We start from the raw sequence: 20987 nt of genomic DNA, 5'->3' as shown, positions 1-20987 counted from the left end.
ACCGCAAATTCCAAACAAGGCCACATTTTTTTCATTCATTCCTTGTGACAAAAAGAACAAAATATTTCATCAACAACCAATATTGTGTTTTATGTAACTTGTGTTGCTAGGTCTTCTCTGCTGCCGCTTGTTTTGAGATGAAAAATATATATATTTTTTATCAGCCTGCAGCAAATGACTGGCCATATTGTACATACTATTGATTTAGTTAAAAGTGTGTTTATTTTGCTGTTGTAGGCAGACACATTCATATGGTGTGCCAAAGCAGACAGCTGTGAGCTAAGCTGGAGTTCAGCTCAATGTGTGCCCTCCATTGCACCATTATTACACCTCTAATAATTCAACCCCCTCCCATTTAGACAGCCTGGTTCCCTATTCATCACAGGAGGAGGCCTTTAAAGGTGTTCTGATATTGGTCGGTGCTGTATGTCCTGTTATGGGAGCCTTTACAATGCTGTGTTGCCATGGCAATAAATGAAGTGCAGTCAAGTGTTAACATGGATGGAAGCGTCCTTTAGATACAGGAGTATGCATTACATACAGCATGACACTGAACGCAAAGTACATGCATTACATCTCTCATTTGGAACATTTTGTAAATAAATAATTTAGAAAATAGGCACACACCAACGTTGTTTCATATCACTTAAGAAGAAGTTGAACTCATTAGTTTCCCCGGTGGTTTTAAATACAAACTTCATAAACAACACTTTGAATGTGTTTGTGGTTTGACTGTGGTTACAAGGAAACTATTCAAATATTACTTTAAGCAGTTTTACTAAAACAGATGAATAATTTAGTGCTAAGCAGAGTGAGAATCCAAATAAATGCTGAATAATAAACATATCTGCTACCAGCGTTTGAAAATTGCAAGTATATTGCTTTGATACTTACATTTAATTCAATGCTACTGTGACACTATATTTGTTTGACCACTGTCCTTTTTTCCGAGAGTAAGATTGACTTCCAAATATATCAATCAACGTACAAATGATCCCATGCAATGGATTCAGATAATAACTTACAAGCACACATTTTGGATTCATTTTTGCAGCGACTGTAGTAACAGGATAGCTACCGGACCTGCATGCTGTTTATGCCGGCCGCCTGCAAAGGAGAGCAACCAACATCAGCAAAGACACAACACACCCAGGACACAGTCTGTTTGTCCCCCTACTGTAGTGTATGGACTATTTATACATGCGGAGTTATATCACCCCTTGTGCCTTACAGCGCACTTCATAGTTAATTACATTGGCGCAGTGATATGTGTTGCCGGACTTCTTGTAACCTGCCGTTCATCAGTAAAGTGTCATACTGAGTTGAAGCTCCGTCTCCGTCTTTCATTTAAAAGTTGTTACAGACACAACACCTACCATCTGGAAAGAGCTTCTTTCCCCCGAGCTGTAGTCTCAATCACCCCCCCCCCCCCCCATCACCAAAATAATGATATCGCAACAGTAACTGGAGTATTGTTTCCTGTATATAAAAAAAGACTATTGTCAAAATTTTGGCTCAAAAAATATCTATGTCTGAAATCTACGAGTAGTAATACCAACGTGCTAATACCAAAATAGCTCCTTCAGGATGCCTCCGAACAGACGCACACTTTGTTCTATATTGATTCCCTGGCCCCTGTGTCACAGTGTTTTCCTTGTGTGAACACTGAGCAGCCTCCGTTTCCTGAGAGGTTCCGATTAGAGCACTTGCCCTGCAGTTTGTCTCAGTTCACCATGCTAAACTTAGCCGCGCTCGCGCCTCCAGTGCGCCGTTAGGCAATACCATCTGATAATGTGTGGTAAAAGAAGAGTGAGGAAAAGACCTCACCCCCCACCCCCCACCCCACCGCTCGCACAAGCCGAAAAATCGGGCTGTTGTTTCTTTTCTTTGACCTCAATTACTATCAGGGCATGTGTTACTACAGGGGCATGTTGAGTCATGTCTGCTCTGGGAGCTGTGTGTGTGTGTGTGTGTGTGTGTGTGTGTGTGTGTGTGTGTGTGTGTGTGTGTGTGTGTGTGTGTGTGTGTGTGTGTGTGTGTGTGTGTGTGTGTGTGTGTGTGTGTGTGTGTGTGTGTGTGTGTGTGTGTGTGTGTGTGTGTGTGTGTGTGTGTGTGTGTGTGTGTGTGTGTGTGTGTGTGTGTGTGTGTGTGTGTGTGTGTGTGTGTGTGTGTGTGTGTGTGTGTGTGTGTGTGTGTGTGTGTGTGTGTGTGTGTGTGTGTGTGTGTGTGTGTGTGTGTGTGTGTGTGTGTGTGTGTGTGTGTGTGTGTGTGTGTGTGTGTGTGTGTGTGTGTGTGTGTGTGTGTGTGTGTGTGTGTGTGTGTGTGTGTGTGTCTCCTGTGTGTATGTGTGACGGAGGATTGTGTTCATTTTAGCCCAGAAGGCATCGTACAGTAGGTGGGGGCCAAGGTGCATTAGTCCTGGCTGAGATGCTCCCTTGAGTAATGTTGGCTCCTGTGGGTGGGTTAAAGAAAAGGGGAATAAGAGGTGCAGGAGGAGGGAGTAGGAAACGAAGGCGGGTGGGGGGGGGGGGGGGGCAATACGATATCAGACATGACGGGAGCTGAACAAAGCCCAGCTGGCTGTCAGGAGCGCCGCACTCTCACCTCCGGCTTGGACAAAATCTGACAAATTGTCACCACGCTGATATGAAACAGAGCCGACATCTCTGTTCTGTTTACAGTTTGAAAGGAAAATTGGGTAATGACCAAGGCTTTGTCAAAATGATCACAAAAACATTTAAAGTATGTTTCTGTTCCACAATTTCTATTCTTTTTAAACTAGCCGTATTAAATCTAGGACTTTCATTCGTTTAGATGAATCCAGAATTCCACATCGTCTGACCACATCATTCATGTGAAACTTCTGAAGAGTGGATGTTGCACTCTTGAGTGATAGAATGAGGCGTTTCAGGACATCTACAGGGTGAAATGCATATTGAAATATTTGTGGGATAGAAGAAAGGATTTCAAATCGAGGTGAGCCATCCATGCTGTTTGTGTTCATTGAATGTGCTAAACCTAGCAGGTACTAGCAAACATTAGCCGCAAGCTAATGAAACAGTTCATCTCTGAGAGTATGAGCAAATTTCAGTTAGCGCCTTGTGTCCGTACGTCCAAGTTGCAAAAGCGATGTGATCAGCTTTCAGGTCATGGATGTCGTAACTCAGTGGTCATTTTTATCATCTGTAGGATCGAACTGTATATTCCAAACTAATTTGTTTTCCCCCGTGAATGCTGCTTGGAGTGTTATCAGTCAGCAGCGCGTCATTTGTGTTTCTTTTTTCTTAGCAGGTGAAGAGTGAGTTTCTATGGTTACAAGGACGCGATGACATTAAAACATGCCCTGCACTCACTGCATTTTCTAAGTGAGTCTGTTGCTAATCAAATTCTTCTTGAAACAAAGCCTCTCAAACAACACTGAAAGAAATCACAGATTTTGACTCATCTGAAGAGGATTGGACCTAAAGTAGCTAACATTGTTAGGTGCAAACTGAAGTAGTTTTTAAACCTAACACCATGATGGGAGCCTTCCCCCGTCCCCTCTTCTTTCTTTTTTTTCTCTCTCTCTCTCTCTCTCTCTCTCCTTGCCACGGCTATGCACTTAATGAATTGAAGTAGTGATTAATTAAATGAAAGTGCTTGCCTGATGGAAAGAAGACACTTCACCCCTGTGTTCTCAGTATGTGAATCAAGCCTTTATGGAGTGACGGCACGCTACTTGTATTTGTTAGTCGTGTGTGCACAAACATGAGGTTACTGTCTGCTGGAGGTATATCACGCTGGGGGATTGGGGGGGGGGGGGGAAGTTGCTGTGCTCTGCAGAATCCTCTCCGTGTACTGTAGCAGCCAATTTATTAACTTTCGCAGTTATTAACTTTAGCTGTGTCAATACATTGTTACAGAGGGAAAGAAGAAAAGGCAATGCACTGCTACTCTACTGTTTTTTTATTTATTTCATGAGGTAGAAGGAAGCTGCATCCCGTAAAAAAAAAAATCTAATAACCCTAATCTAATAATCGCCATGTGAGGAGGTTGATACTGTCTCTGGTCCTCCCTCTGTGCTAATTTGTTAACACTGAGGAGATCATTTGACTCCCCCCCCCCCCCCCCCGCCGAAGCATCATGGGCAGTTTGACTGACGGCTTCTAAACTCCACGCTTGCACGTCACCGCCCCGCACGTAAACGCCATCGCTCTTTCCCCTCTGCTGGATTTTGCGAGTGCGTGGTGTGTTGCCAATTAACGCGCTCAAATGCGTGTCAGCAAAAACAAATGGCTCGTTCATGCGGAGCAGCGAACAGATATCTGGCTCCTGTCATAATGAGTAATGCTAATTGTGCTTAGCGGGATCGTTGGTCAAAGTGTCAGAAGGCATCAAGTCGATTTGAGGAATTCGTCAAGATGGTTCTCGTGGGCGGCTAATAGATTCATCACTGTAGAGGTGTTATTTGTCATACAGTTGCTTGAGTTCCCCCCCCCCCCCCCAAAAAAAAAAACAGCCTTATTACACCAAATTCTTCTAGCTGATAAACTTTTCTGCAAGTTTTTTGGCCTTCTTGGCAATGCAATCACGAATGTCTGCAGCAATTCCACTCCTCAAATTGCCCCATGCACCAAAAAAAAAAAAAAAGAAAAAGCACTGTTTTATTGATGCTGTTCTCTTCTTCCATGCTGTATCTGCAGAGTTCTTTGACAGTTCAGTTCCTGGATAATTTTTGCACTCTTGTGTAAAAAAGCCTTTTGAGATTCCACTTGCCTTGGGCCATATGTAAACGTAATTTACTTGGGAGAACAATTTGCCTGAACTGTTTCTCACATTAAGATAAATAATCCCTCATGAATTATTGAAAATGCTGTCCTTTTTTTTTTTTTTTGGTTTTATTCCTCGGGTTGCAATCCAACCAGATCTTCCCCTCTCAATGCAAAGTAGTCCTGCAAAGCTACTTATTTTATTATTTGACCCTCTTAGAAAAGCCCTCATCGCGAACCAGGAAGTGGGTGGTCTAATCAAATAACGGTATCGAGACGCAGTCGCTAATTAATCACCAGCTCTTGAGGGACGGACCCACCCGGCGATTCTCAGTGGAGAAAGAGACATTTGATCTGTTGAATCAGCTTCCTTGTCGTCTCCGCCCTTTCTCTTCCATCTATCTTCCATTAATTCAATAAAGTCAGAGTTCATTTAGATGCAACCCCCCCACACACACTTCCACTTCTCTTTGTATTAGTGGTATCTGCTACACAAACCGAGCCTCCTTTTTTTGAAGAGCTCAAATATTTCATAGTCACATTCATTTCATCCATTTCTGGGAACGTCTTTGGCCCTTTTCCAGACTCTCCAGCTGCCTAATCGAGGGAGCATTATTATTTATTGGGAAATTATCCACTGTGTCTGAGCTTAAACACTTAAGCCGGAGCCTGAAAAAATGATCTGACAGCATGTTTCTCTTGTTGAGAGCTGTCACAAGTGCCTCGACATGTGCTTATCCAAGGGACGCTGGTCCATTCACTTGGACTCATTGTAATTACGTGCGGTGGTTGACCTTAACTCCTTCTGCCTGACATGTTTTTCTTGGGAGATGAAATGCAATACAAGCTCCCCGAAGACCCCTGTTTTGTTACTAATGATGACTTTTAAATGTCATTGTTACTGTGCTCCGTGTACACTTCAATGCCCGCTGGTTCTGAGAAGGTAATTGCTCTTTACTTTGTATGAGTGGCCCAAGAATGAGCTGTGCTTGTAGACAGCAAAAGTGAGCTTTTTTTTTTTTTTTTTCTCACTTAAAACCCCCAAAAAAAATCCAAACTCCAAAGCATTTCCCCCCTCGGAGTCGGTTTTTAAAGGCTCTGCGGGGGAGCGACATTTTCCAAATGAACATTTCTCTCCCTGACCTTTCCGTTGCCCTTTTTGGTGAGTAATTACGTTTTTTGAAATATTCATTTGTGAGTTATGTCATTTGCGAGCATCCTGATGAATAACACTGCTCTGTAGTGTGGAAGTAATGAAAGCATCCGGCATGACCCCGAACTGCTTCTTCCTTTTTCTTCTTTTTTTCACCCACAGTTTTCAGCTCTGCGCTTGACGGAGGAATTATCAAGGGAGAATCTGCAGAGGGGAGAAAGAGACACACTGCATATAAAAAAAAAAAAAGAAGCTCTAAAGTATTATCTGGAGAGGGGAAGACGAATTGAAAAGAACATGGAACTTAGATAGGACTTTCAATAAGACAATTTTGATTTTCAATAGCTCCGTCGATGATGTGTTCAGGTACACAGCGATGCGTGCGAGCGGGGCAGGATGCTGGCTCTTGAAACCAGAGAAATATGAGCCCTATCAATCACCGCCTCCGGGCACAAATGTAATTACACCACAGTTGTTGACTAGTCGGGTAATCCGAGCCATGGCTGGCATGCATTGGCTTGCTTACATTAGGGGATGGCTGGTGCCCATGTTGACGCCGTCGTTGCTCGCCACTTCTGTGTTCTTTTTAATGCTGATTTTTCAGGATCCAGGCTTGAATTGGACTCTAGTTTTTGAAGGATTCAAGGCAACAGCAAATTATACAGAGCAACATAAAATCAAGATTCATATTATTCAGAAGCATTTAAGGGGCTTTTTGTGTCTTTCTCTGCACTCGCAGTGCTCTCAGAAGAAGACAAAACATTGCAACAAAAGCTTGAAGTGCTTAATCAAAGCAAGATCACCCTTCCTCCTTCAGTGTCAATTACGGGTCTGTCATTTATCTAAGTGCACCTGCCAAAGTCAACCCAACTTCTTTCATTTCTCCATGGTTGTCACTTTCAAAGAAGTTTGGTGTTTTTTTTGTTTTTTCTTCTCAGGGGGTGGAATAAATCTCACCATTAAGAGGAAGATAATTGATGGCTTTCATCACCAGAACAAATACAGTTATTCCAATCTGTGATGATTCAGTGGAAAGCGAGCTTTACTGTGTTGGGTTTGATGGATTTATAAGACTAAGTGATTCAGTACTGAAGGTCCCTTTTATGTTTGTTGCACCTCACCTTCCTGTTGTCTCATCAGTTTTTGGTAATTGTCAGGGCAAGATTAGAAGTGGAACCTGGCTGACATTTGAAAGAAAATGAAAATGTCAGAGATCGTTTACGCGTACAGGAAAGCAGTTTGATGAACACCTGTGCCTGGGTGACTCAAATCATGACTCTTTTTTTTTTTCATCAATGGAGTAGTGTGACATTTGACTCTACATGATTTATCCTGATCAAAAAAGAATAACAAGCATTGCAGTGTTCCGTTTTTTTTTTTTTAAATGGATATTTCAAAAGTGGCCACGTGGTCCTCGTCTGTGAACACCTTCTCATGCCTAACCCCCAGTTTCCACTCATCGTGTTTCCGCAGCAAGCGCCGCCTGCACACTAGACAACACATTGAAACAGCAGTAAATGAAATCTAACATGGAAAAAAATGTTCTTCTGTCAAAGCCACACGGAGTCACTGGTCAATAGCGAAACGGTTGTGTGCAGCTCCATGGAGAGTTGACCCTATATAACCTTTGTTCTTTTCTCAAACATTAGCTTACATATCCAACTTATAAACGCTTACATTAGCATAGATTTAAAGTTACATTTCTTGCCAGCAGGTCAAATATTCGCTCCCTCTTTTAGCTACCGACTTCCTCTCCATCAACACTCAAAGGTCATACGGTTCTAAATTGTCTCTTAGCTTACATTACTGCTAAAAGACGCTAACTTTTGGATAACTTGGATAATCTAAGAGAACCAGGATGAGCTGGGAAACACCCAAAATGCCATGTGAGTCAAAACGCAGCTGAAAAAAAGTCAATTTATCTTTTAACTGCTCGAAAAAATCTGAAGGAATGCAGAGATGTTTGCTCTAAACCACAATACATGTTTTCTTAATGTATTTCTGATATGTGTGACAAAGTTAGTTAACTCACGGTCCACGTATTAGTTCTTAACTGCTGAATGTTTCTCTGCCTATCAGTATAAACATCTGGTAAGAGTCCCAGAGAATCTTCTCCTGCACATATTTATGGAAGAAATATTCTTCTATTTCTTGTTTCCAAGCTTAAATGTGCCTTTTGAATCACAATATTGACTTAAGGTGATAAATTCCCTCTAGTCTCACATGTGAATACTCTCTCTCCGTCCCTTGTTTCTGCGCCTCTTTCTATCTGTCCTCCCTGATGAATGTCTGTGCTGCACATCGTCTCGCGGTGGCTCTCGCAGCTCACACGCTCCGCTCTGGATTTGATCAAAATCACACTCCCTCCCGCAGTCACTCAGCCCAATGTTTACGTTCCTCGCCCATTTTTTTTTTTTTTTTTTTTTTTTTTTTTCATCCTCGCATGTAAACACAGAAAAGTGCACATTCCCCTGCTTGTGCACAAAGTGTGAGCCTCTGCGGACGTGCGTGCATGTGCCTGTGGCAAGGAGAGGGGAAACAGCAACCTCCGAACTGCTGCCACTAGCCCTCCCGGCCATTTTGGCTCTGCGGTAAACAACGGATTTCTTTGCCAAGCAGGCTCTGGGCTTTTGGCTTGAGGCACTGTGGACACCTTTTGACCCTCTGCTTCCTGCCTGCGTGTAGCTAACTGAAGTGCATTGTGTCACCCAAAAAAAGGACAAAGCATGAAGCTGCTATTATGATTTAAAAAAAGCCTACTCTGGAGGGGAATAGTTCCAATCTACATAAGACACACTCTGCTCTGTTTCTTTGTCTCTAATTTCTCACTTGAATGCTCGTGTAATGAATCTTTATTTTCTCACACGAGCACGCAAACACCGAGTCTATTTCCTTATGTTTGATCCGTGTCAATCTCGCACTCTCTCTTTCCACAACCCCCCCCCCCCCCTTGCCTCTCGAGGGCCCCTGTGGTATTGCTCATCCTCCCACTCCAAACAACAAGCGTCTTGTCCGCCCACACTCTTCAGACCAGGGTGGACAACCTCATCTCATATGTCTCAGTGTGTGACCTTTAGATTGCACGTCCTCCCATCTGTTCTTGTGTTTTCTTGTAGGAGTGCAAAAGTGTTGTTTTTTTTTGTTTTTTTTAAATCCTGGATGAAATTGTTCAAATGCAAGTGCAGAAATCCATAAACCAAAGTGGAAAAAAGAAGCAATTAAAACAACTCTTTGCTTGTTCTCCTTCCCTCTGCAGCCTTCAGTCGAGCACCCATCCCCATGGCGGTTGTGAGGAGGGAGCTGTCATGCGAGAGCTACCCCATCGAGCTGCGCTGCCCAGGCACCGACGTCATCATGATTGAGAGCGCCAACTACGGTCGCACCGATGACAAGATCTGCGACGCGGACCCGGCGCAGATGGAGAACACGCGGTGTTACCTGCCAGATGCATACAAGATCATGTCGCAAAGGTAAGGACACAGTTTGGGGTATCATTTGACAGCTCCTGAACATTTTTTGACAAAATGCAAAGTCAACTTAACGCGTAAAAGATGGTCATCTCAAACTTGATAATAGTATGTCCTTCTTGCCCCACACTTACTTTCCACAAATATATATTTTTAAATGGTTGAAGTTCTTGTATTTCTTTTTGAAGGCCGTGAAATGCCTTAGTTTTAATTCAAACACTCATTCAGAAACTGAAATAAATCCAGTTCTAAAGAAAAACTTGACCCATTGTTCTCTCAGTTTAGAGCACTGTCGGTCCCCTGAAGAAGTGTAGTCACATCTGTTTGATATAAGAGAGTAGACATTTGAAATTCACTGCCTCAGCAAGTGCTTCCAGAAATTTGAATAGTTGTTTCATAACTGCTGAGGTTTACACGAACAACATATTATAGTTTTCATGAACAGACAGAAAAGATATGAGCTGGATGCATTTGGTTTTTTGGCTGTAAATAGTGGGTCTTGTTGTCTTGGACCTGGAACTAACTTAATTTCTTTAAAGTGTATATTTTAGTGTGATAGAAGTGGTGGTAAAGCTTCCGGGACTGGGCATTCATTTGATAGAAAAATAGAATATGACATGAGCATTGTAACAACTACATTCAAATACCTTTATACAGGCAAAGTGACAAAAAGGCCAACCAATGAGGGAATATCATGCATTTGAATTGTGTTTATGCTGCCATTAGTAGTAGCATGTTCCTTGTGGTTGCATTGTGTATGAAGATATTAAGTTTAACTTTTGAAAACATTTATTTGTGAAACCACAAGTGTGCAAAAACGCAATTTACTATCCTTTTAAAAACTGCATATATGCACACTTAGCTTCAGTCTTAGCAGTATATAACTCCTAACATAAAAGTCAGCATAATTCATAGGTCTATCAGAGTCCGACTGAGTAATCGGCCAGCCAATTCTATTGGCCGATATTAGAATATCCAGCGATTTTCAGTATTGGTTAATTTTATCGCAAATAGGAGCTGGTATTACCAGATTTATTCACCAGTCACATAGCATTTCATTTGAGTGTCGTTGTAGTACACGAGCTGCTCTCACAGAGTGTGCTATATGGATTGTAACAATCATCATCACCCTCATGAGTGTCAAGCGATTACGCACTTACATGCATTGTTACTTTCCAGTTGAGAGACCAGCTTGTCTTTGTTATGCTGTATATCTTTTCTTCAACTCTTGGGACAACTGCATTTGAGGGATGAACGCAATGAATGTGTATATCTAAATCTATCTGTCTCTACAGATCTAAGAAAGATATCGGCCCATGTACTGTATCTCTATCGGATTTTGTCTCTCCCCAACATTGATATCGGTATCGGCGCCAAAAATTCCATATCGGTCGGCCCCTGATGTCTTTGACTTAAACACATATATCACAATATATTCTTCTTGACGTAGATCTGAAGCTCTCTTTTATTGAACTATTTTAAAGCTCTATAGGTGATTACAGCATGTGACAATAACAGAAAAGGGCTTCCTATTAGCTTCATTCAAATATAACTGAATAGGTTTTCTGACATGTCTGAATATGTACACATACACAGCCATACTCGCAAGCCAAAGCTTTATTCTTCAATTCTCTCAAGTAGATGCGTTTGTTAAAGAATCTTGGAAACTGAGTCTTCCCCAAATGTGAGATACTTAAATTCACAGCTGAGGTCCGCTACAATGGATTGAGATGCTGTATTTGTAGAGATATGTTATACTTAATGACAGAGCTCAGTGATGGATGTGAATATGGAGGTATATTGGTTTTGTGGGAAAAAAAAGGGACACAGTATGTCAACGATTTGTTTTGTGTGATCAATATTAAGATCTCTTGGGATTAGCAAATAAAGTAAAACAAGCCTGTTGGTTCATAAAATGCTTCAGGTTTTCAAAAGTTCAACAGTTAATAATAAATCCCTGATTTTAATAAGTGAGTGATTTAATTCCTGTTATAGATCCATTTGGTCAACAATCCCATCATGCTGCTAAAACACTGAATGAAAACCTCTCCATACCTGCTTGTTAATCTATATTAGCTATAAATATGCCTGAAAATCAATCTTCTCTCCAAAAGATATGAATACATAATCAGTTATTTGTCAGAATTAAAATGTCCTCCCTGGGTTTTGTGTCCTGCTTGTGGAATTATGACCCTGGTGTGCAGAAACCGGGACATGGAGACCTATTTGTCAGAGCAGACAGAGTATAGTCTTACTGTCCTTTTGGCTTTTTCACATCAATAATGGATTACAGACATTAAGGTAATGTATACATAAGTTCCCGGGTTTTTTCAGGAGGACTGAATTGAAGAAAAAGTAGAGCTTAGGGTGTGTGGATGTATCGTCCATCTTGTTTCTTTTGTTGACTTACTGCAGCACTTAAAAAGGGTGAACTTGATCTGAATTGCCTCTCTGCGTTAACGTTTGTCTGCATCTTTTTTTTTTTTAAATCCGAACTCTTTGGTTCCACACAGGACAGACGGCTTTGAGACTACTAATGGACCTTTGGGCTTTATGAAACAATTGCTCTTGGCTTTTTAGTCTGGAGCCGTAGAGTTCAGATAATCAGCTGTGTGAAAAGCAGCTGATGGCATAAAAAAAAAAAAAAAAAGGGGTGGTTTGAAACATGTTGTCGGATAATTGATGCACCCTGTAGCTCCCTTGTTCTCCGGACGCCCACTCAGACTAAAAAATCCCTGCAGGAATGAATCAACGGCTGCTGCTACTGTCAAGAACACAAAACAAACACAAAGTGCCAGGGAAAGACGAGTCTTTTTAGCATCTCGTCGCTACTGGGGGCGTTTTAACGACGCAAAAAAAAAAAAAAGCTAACCAGAACCTGATTCAGCACCAGGGCATTTAGTCTTGGGAGAGGAAGTTGCAAAGTGGATGAAAAGGTGTGGGCGGTGCTGATTGAGAGCGTGTGGTGAGGCCCGGTGCCAAAGTAAGGGATGGGGTGAGAGCATTCAAGGATATTTGTGGCTGTAGCGACAACGGCTACACATTAGCATGCAGAGGTTAGCACAACAAACGAAATGCCACCCCCGACTTTTTCCATTGTCGAGCTGTCAGAGACGTTGCTTGGCACCTGCAGCTAAGCTCATTAGGGTTAAAGAGAAAAACAGAAACAAGCAATTTGAGCAGAGAAAGCCTTTAACAGACATCTTATATAGAAGGAGTCAAATCCAGGGCACGAAGATTTGACCTGGATGCATTTTGTGTGGGCACTGCGGTAATATGATGTTAAAAAACAACTAACTGAAAGACACTGTCAGAAAATGATATTTCCCTAAAGGGTGGCTCCCTTTTTTTTAAATGACTGATCAGATTTGTAGCCCGCAAGCTTCCATTGAAACAGTTGTAAAGTAATTCTCATATTTAACAAAGATAATTATGTTTTTCCTCAGTGCAATGCCTACCCTATAATCTCCAAAAAGTCAATATTAGCAGTTAAACAAGCCCATTCTTTCATTAATATTTAAGCCTTATTTTCCGTCCTAGTCTCATACTTTCCTGCCGGCTCCCCCCCCCCCCCCCCCCCCCCCCCCCACGTCTATTGATTATTCACTATGTTTCCATGCACACTCACTGGAAAACAACCAAAACAATGTAATAGTGTGATTAAAGCATTTACTTGCTTCGCAGTAACCTGATTTCCCCCAATAATTGTGGTTTCCATGAGCTGCTTGATTACAAGGCTGCAAGAAATATGTTGCTGTCTCCAGAGAAAAAAAACCAAAGGGAGACAGAAAAGTTTGACGGTTTTTTTTTACGATGGAGAATTCACACACATGCAGTACTTTTGCTTGCTGAACTTATCTTTGTGTGTAGATACTTTCCCACTAATCATTATTGTTTATGAAGACAGCTGCCAATACTAACCCTAACCCTAACCCTATATCTAGGAGATTAACAGAATGATGGTTAAGATATGTCAGGCAGTATCTTTTACTTAACACCTACATTTCACAAAACATAGTTTGAAAGGATAGCTTCAATTTGTGTCCTAGAAGAACTCTACAAAACTTATTGCTGAATAAATACACTTGGACAAACCTTACAGGTGGGACAGTTGGGGATGTGCATGATCAGACAACTAAACGATTAAACATTGTCATCATCACCACCACCAGACTCGCTAGTCACTTAAACTAATTATTAATATATTTAGCCATGGATGAGTCTTAGACGTAACAAGGTCACCAGCCACTAACCGGGCTTGCTCTTCCCACTCTATTTACGCAAATGTAAACCCAAAGGATGTCATGTTGTAGGAGCAGCACAATTTGGCAGAATCTTGAACTAGAAAATGGAGATACAGTGGTGTCAGGTTAAAACCGGCATATAACCATCTGGCTAGCTCCAAACACATCTACATTCAGCACAGACATGTGAGTGTGAACCTGCCAGGAGGTGGTGCTAGCAATGCTAACTTCAGCTACAGTCCGGGAACCAATTTGACAGCGCTTACCCGCAGAATAATGCATGCCACAAAGTGCCTGACATTTCAAATAGCTGACATTTTGGCTGTTGAATAATGTGAGTGTGAATAATGTTTCAAATAGCAAATAAATACACTACACATCTTGGATGTTGTTAGTTGTTCATTTTGACAGTTCTCTGAGGGCTTTCTTACTTTTAGACAGGTTGACTAGTTTGCAAACTGCAAAACATCTTACAAGTATAAATGATGTTATAAGTCTGGTACTCAGGAACAGAGTGTATCTACAACCTGACAGGAAAATGTGTTTGGATACTCTGACTTAACGTGAAGCGGAAGATGAGTCCAGCAGTTTTTTAAATAACTCCTCATTTTTTTTTTTAAAGAAATCGCAGCTGTGTCCTATTTTCATCTATTCCCTAATTGTAAGCAGGTGTTGAGTGCTTTCTGTCTCCAAACTTGAAATGTGACTAAACTAAGAATACAAGGGGAAAAAAAAAAAAACCCACTGTGCGTGCTAAAAACATCCATTAATGATGTTCACAATGCACAAAGGGAAAGAAGGCTTCCCTCACAGCTGCAGATAAACGAGAGGACGGCTCATGATTTTTGAACACGAGCCCCTGAAAGACCGAAAGAAAACGAGTATGAAATATTGAAAAAAAAAATCTCTTTGGGAAGTTAAACTGGCATTGGAATACAACAGTTGCAGTTTGATTGATGTTTGTTAAGAAGACAGTTTCTAATTTCGTGTTTGTGAAGAACGCTTCGATTCTTGTATTGAAACTGCTAAAACTGTGAAATGGATTTTATTTGGCCACAGCAGCAAATTGGCATCAATGTAATTGTTGACTCCCATATGAATCTCGATTTAACCAGGATGAATACTGGTTAAATCGTAATAATCTGAGCATTACCTTGATATTGAATTACCATGCTTGTGAATGCACTGATAGCGTTTTCCCCTCGTGGGACTCGTGCCCCCCCCCCCCCCCCCCACCACCTGCCTCTCCTGCTGGCACCAGTTAAGTTGCGATGACTGGCAAGCACACTAGTTAGCATTCACGTCCCGTCTGAAGATGAGCCACGCTGCTGCCGGCTTAGTCTGTGTGTGCCAGGCCCCCTCGCATCCATCATCGGCAAATCCCCAGCCGTGCCACCAGCTCTCGCTAGCTGTCAATATACATCGAGGCTGTCCGTCCCACCAATGCCGCCTTTAAGAGCACTCGATTGATATTCCACCATCAAACCCCAGCGCCACATGCGCCCAGTTTAGCCCCCTTATTCAGGTGTGCACTTGTCTCCTCCTTGGTTCCATTAAAGTCCTTTAAGTGGCCGCTAATAGCACCCTGCACCTGAATGATAGCACGCCACAGAGCCCGAGCGTCCTGTAATGCATCTCAAAATGAAGGTTGTCTCACGCCGTGCTGTGACAGGATCAAAAAAAAAAAAAAAAAATGAATGGCTCTCTTTCATTAGCCATTCGTTTCTGTTGTGCATCCCCATGGCTGTGCAGAATCCAAAGCCCCTGAATAAACATGTCGACCATAGGTGGTGCTGTGTCGCAAGCTAGGACGGCGCTAATAGAAACCTGCTAGCAAGGATTCATTTAGCCCCACTTGAGGCCATTTGCATACCGCAGCCTGAGATTTAACCAATCGTTGCTTTTGCCTTGCAGGTTAGTTTTTTTCTTTTTTAGAGTTTATTGTTTGGTCGCTGTGTTGTGTTCATGTGGTTCCATTTTCCCCACTGTGTAAAAATCACCGCAGAGGCCAAGCACTTGTGCTATCAAACAACACTGACCCTTTTTTTTTTCTTCTTCTCATCAGAGCCTCGGTGTCTCTCTCCTCCCTTCTCCTTTCTGTGCTCCCCTTTTTTTTTTCCGTTTCCCCAAGGCGGTGTGGCCTTCACGGCCAGTAATTACAGGCTATATCAAAGCTATATATCACCTTATATCTCAGTAGACTTCAGCAGACACCTTAAGGGACAGCTGATAGCATTGTGGCAGGCTTGTGCATGACCCCTGAAGGAGAAAAGCAGGTCAGGAAGGAGCAAACTCCTCCCCTGTAACAAACACACACACACACACACACATTCCAAACTCCCCTTTTTGTCTTTTCAACCACTTTATTTATTTTTTCCCTTCAAGTCTCTTGGGGGATTCTTTCCACTGCTTTGTCATCACACCTTTCTTTTCAAGGAACAAAGATTGGGAAAAAAAAGATTTCCTTTGCTAGCATTTGTGCTAATGCATGTGACACTAATGATGAAGGTTAATAGATATCACAGCTTGATGAGTCTCGTGAGGAAGATGAAGCTAAATTAGCGCAACCTGTGATATCAACCTGCTGCCCTGGTGACAGCTGACATTTGACAACCTTCATGTTAATGATGTTTACGTGGGGCGGGGGGGGGAAAAAAAGCGACCGAGCCATTATTTACCTCAGCACACTTAAGCTGCAAAGCTCGAGACAAATGACTCCCCTCCCGTCAGGATGAAAACATGTGCTGACAGAGGGACGAGAATGATTGAGGGATAAGAAGAGGGAAAGCAGATGGGAGGATCCTTCCTCCTTTGCCGATGATCTCTCCCATACGTTCCCGTTCTCATTATCCTTGGCTTTTTGACCTTATTTCAGAGTTGAAGGATTTGATGAGATATTTGTTTTAGCAGGAGAGAGGGATTAAATGAAGAATCCCCTCTGGTTCTTTCGCCCGTCTTCATTTTAAATCCCCTCATCTCGAGCAGGTTGTTACGGGTTTTCTGGGAAGAGGGGATAGATTCTGATTTGTGCAGTCTCGTCTTTGCCAAAAAATACTGAGCGATCGAAGTCAAAGGGAAGTTCAGCTGTCCACTGACACTTTAATACAACTCCTATCAACTTAGAATCTCTGTTTATAATAAAACACAGAGGATGAAACATTGTCGTTGACACGTGCAAGGAGATTAGCCGACCAAGGCTAAATGATATATTCATCAATTTACAAAACACAAACATGTTGTTCTTCTGAGCAGCTCAAGTTTAACCACATGCCGACCTGTCCTTACATGCCCTCAGCTCTGACAGTGAATAGGTGGTGGATATTAGAGCGTGACCATCTGTTTCATATACTCCCATATATCCTTTGGCTTGGTTTGGATTGTCTGTCTTTATCTTTTTTTTTTACTGCCTCAGTGTGTTTAGAATACCTTATTTCACATACCCAATAGATGCTACGTAAATGTAATAAAGGGACAAACCCTTCATCTTTGGCAGAAATGGAACACATCACAGTGGTTTTTTTTTAATCTGAAATGAAATAATAAATCATTGTACATCACCAAAGAAAGTAATATGTCTTTGTGTGTGTGCTGAAATAAAATAATAGTGGCTAATACTATTCAGGATCATTTAACTTGAATTCATTAAGATTCAATTTCACCACTCCGAACCAAAATAGTTTTTATCTATGGAGCAGTTTTTTTCACACAATGTTGAGTTTTCTCTTTGGCTCAACAAAACACCAGTAGCCCAGAGAAAGATTCCATAAATCTGAAAGGAAGTTTATCCCCATTCACCATTTCCGCTAGCTGCTAGCGCAAGCATTATTCTGCTAGCTAATAAACGGTGGAAGACCGCCTGTTATTTGTGTCCTTGTGCTTCATGAACGATTCGTCATCAGAGTAGTTCTTTTAAGGTAAAGGAAGTTGAATGTTACAAAGCTGGCGCTGCACATTTGTTTAGATTTCTTTGCCAAAAAATACTGAAATAAACACCACTTTTATCCCAATTGGTCGCCATTTTGCATTTTACAAAAGATGGCTACGTATGACTGAAAACATTTAACGTCATCAACTGATACTTAGAATTGTCATTTTTCATACTTACGTCTCCCCAGGTATCCATGGAGACGTGATATATCACTGTTTCCCATCCAAATAGCTGAACTCTTAATATAAACTACGTCGATGTTCCTTGAAGTTTACATTCATCAAATGGAAATACTGTATTCATTGAACAAATTCTTTCTTCCAAAACCAAAACCAGTAATTGAAGTAGTCACACCCACCATTGCCATTTGAATTTGTTTTTTTGAGAATTGAAAAAAGTGTACTTAGCTCATTTAACATAGGCCCTTTAACCCTTCACAAGGAGGACTATCCAGTTTTCCCAGAGGGAGCTTCCTGAAGTTTGATAACATTTCACTGACGATGTCATCGGAGTTATTTCAGCTTTGGCTGAGTCAACCTGAAATAAATAAAAAAAAAGCAACACCAAGCCAGCCTTAAAAAAAAAAAAAAAAAACTGTCAAAATGGGGTTGGAAAGAAGTGTCGTATTAAAAGACAGGGATGATCTTGTGCATAGTGTTGTCACGTGGCATTGTGGGAAATGAAGGAGCCATTGTTTTTGGAGCTTGACCCAAATTAAAAAAAAAAAGGCTATTTGAGTTTCATTCCAAACTGTTTTTGAATGTGTCCCCCAGCTGTAAGGGAGTTCAATGCTAAGTTGTTATTGAGTATGCATGCATATTCATATCGTAGCCTTGAATTCTTAATAGACTCTTTAATATAAACAAATAGAAAGCTGCCATTGACATTAAGACGGAGCTTATCAGGCAGAGCAGACCTGGGAGTAATGCCATCATTGTTCATTCATAACCTCGAAAGACCTGTCTGAAGTGGACTCCCTTGTCTTAAGTCGCTGTATGCATAAACATTTAACTCTCCAAACAATAAGCTGCTAGATTAATTAATGCATGACTTTAATGTTTGTAGTGCAAATATCACGCAGGTTCTGCTTTAAATTAAAGCATCTATTTGGCAGATAGTAATATAAGGGATGTCTGGTACTTAATTATATGGAAAGATCCACTACCACTGCCGTTTTTTAGTCATCCTAACAATGAAGAACAATTTAAAGTATATGTTTAATTGTGTGTTTTAACAGCAGTGTATATTTCTGTGAACGCATTTGTTGCACTCAGCCGCTTTCCCCACCAGCCTTTCTCTGTTTATGCAGGACTCATTGGTTTGTCTTGCATACTCCTGGTTACAGGCGGTTTTTCCATGATACAATTATGTGTTGAGCACCTGACAATTACCGAACAAAAACATGACCGATGAGCGCAGCGGGGGGACAACTGCCTGTTTTAATAGTTTGAACAAATAGAGAATAGTGGGTGGTTTATCGCAGCCTGCATTAATATGCAAAAGCGTATTAATAAAAGCTCTGACAGGAAGGGAAGATAAAGACTCCCTTTTTTCCTTTTGGAGCAAACATGCAAAGTAATAAACACATTTCCAAGTTCTGTGGATTACTCGATAAGAATTTATAAACCGCCTTTCCATCTGTGCATGTTTTGCCTCCTGCCCTTACGTAACCCTCTTTCCATAAAGACTTTAAATCAAAGAGGTTTATTTCTCCCACATCCTGTCATCACCTGAGATTCATTATTCGCTCTCATTTTTCAGCCCCTGTCTGACTCCCTTTGAAAGAACATGCAGCATTCAATTCTGCCCAATTACTTGCTGTACATTTGGAGCTGGCAGCCTATGTTGCCAAACCTGGTCGCTAGACGTGGTGGCCATACAAGACTCTGTGGTGATTTGTTGTTAAAGAAACGGTTGGGAAATGTGAAATATTTTAGGCCTTTGCCCAATACCATCTGAATTGGTTGCTCGCGGGAGATAGCAGAATTGATCTCAACCAAGCCAGTGGTTTGAATCGACTGTAAGAGCAGTCATTTTTGGATTCTGAGCCAAATGCCCCATAGGCTTCATTATGCCACCATAAGTTTAGTGCTTTGCCAACAATTCCAGAAGTTTTGGACTCTCACAAAATAAAATGAAAGGACCTCAGCCCTTAATATGATCCTCATAAAGCCTGGGCCTGGTCATTGGATCCATGGTGTCAGATTAATAGCTGTCTCAGCGGTGGCTCACTAAACATGGGGTTTAGACTCAGTCCATTTGTCAGCAAGGGGAGTGAGTTTCACTTGGATGAGTGCAAACAGTAAAGAAAGGGCTAATTCAGACAGGAGCAGGTGGTTAGTCAGAGTGCAGGGAGCCGCCTGGGCTTTTTCCCTCCCTCTATCTTTTTGATATTTGCCCTTCTCTGCGCTCCATAGTCTTTCATCCTTGTTCTTCTAGTTTTCTGCTTCTTTTTTTTTTAATTGGCAGGTGGGAGTATAGGCAACAGACACATTTGATGTCTACTACTCTATCTCCTTCCTTCTGCCCTGAAGCGCTGGATCCAGTTTTTTTTTCTTCCATCACAGAGAGGGCATGCAACTTCTTCTGACCTTTTTAATAACATTCCCGGCTATTCATCATCTCTCCCCTAAGATAAAAAAAAAAAACAACAATATCCTTTTATACTGATTCATTGCTGAGTTTTGGAGCCAGTTCCAAAAGTTCTTGTAGCTCTTACATCCTCTGTCTACCCATTTTTTGAGAGAAACAACTGCCCCCTGATGGCTTTCCTTCGTATCAACATCTGCAGTCGCTAGGCTACAGCAGAAGTCATAGAATGAAGTCACCTTAATGGACTGGGAGCTAAACTGTTAAAATTGTTAAGTTTATTTGTATCCATTGAACAATACTAAGTTATTATGATGTTAGAGTTGGTATTTTGTTATTTATTGGCAGACAAAAAGTTGAAATGAATGTGAAATGTCATTTCATTTATATGCAAAGATAGAGTGGTGTTGGAATCAAGTTTGTAGTTTGGTTTGTCTGCGAGCAGGAGGTATGAAAATGATAGTAATGTTCTGCCGGAACAGAATATTGCTTCATTTTGTCAATAAACTTTTAAATTAGACACAACAAATACCTGACTATAGTTGGACATTTACAACATTTAATTTAACTTTCTCATGAAAACAATGTTGTTGTTAAATTTGTTTGGTTTTAATACTGTCCAATAACCATTCAGAGACAACCAGTACCATTTAGAGTAGTTACTCAATTACCCCTCTGTTCACCCATGCTAACCTGGTATTCTCCAAATGTAGGCTTAAAAAGAACTTTAGGTTTAGGAGATGAGGACTTCCTGACTGGCAGAATACTGGACACAACTCAATTAAAAATGTCCGTCTTTTTGTTACATCAAGAACAAATCTTTCTCTGTATTATTCCTACCAATCTTTTCTTTATATC

The 20987-nt window shown here is 41.3% G+C and overlaps 1 protein-coding gene across 1 annotated transcript in view; it reads left to right on the top strand.

The window, feature by feature from the left end:
- The window catches only part of LOC132958274 (adhesion G protein-coupled receptor L3-like), a 220426-nt gene that overhangs the window by 76643 nt on the left and 122796 nt on the right, over positions 1–20987 (top strand). The window contains exon 4 of the mRNA XM_061031001.1: positions 9158–9371. Coding sequence (XP_060886984.1) covers positions 9158–9371 — 214 coding nt within the window. The remainder of the gene's footprint in view (positions 1–9157; positions 9372–20987) is intronic.

The sequence above is a fragment of the Labrus mixtus genome, chromosome 23 (assembly GCF_963584025.1).
Source record: "Labrus mixtus chromosome 23, fLabMix1.1, whole genome shotgun sequence".
Classification (NCBI taxonomy): domain Eukaryota; kingdom Metazoa; phylum Chordata; class Actinopteri; order Labriformes; family Labridae; genus Labrus; species Labrus mixtus.
The sequence above is the reverse complement of the archived record's forward strand: the minus strand, read 5'-3'. Positions and strand labels throughout refer to the sequence as shown.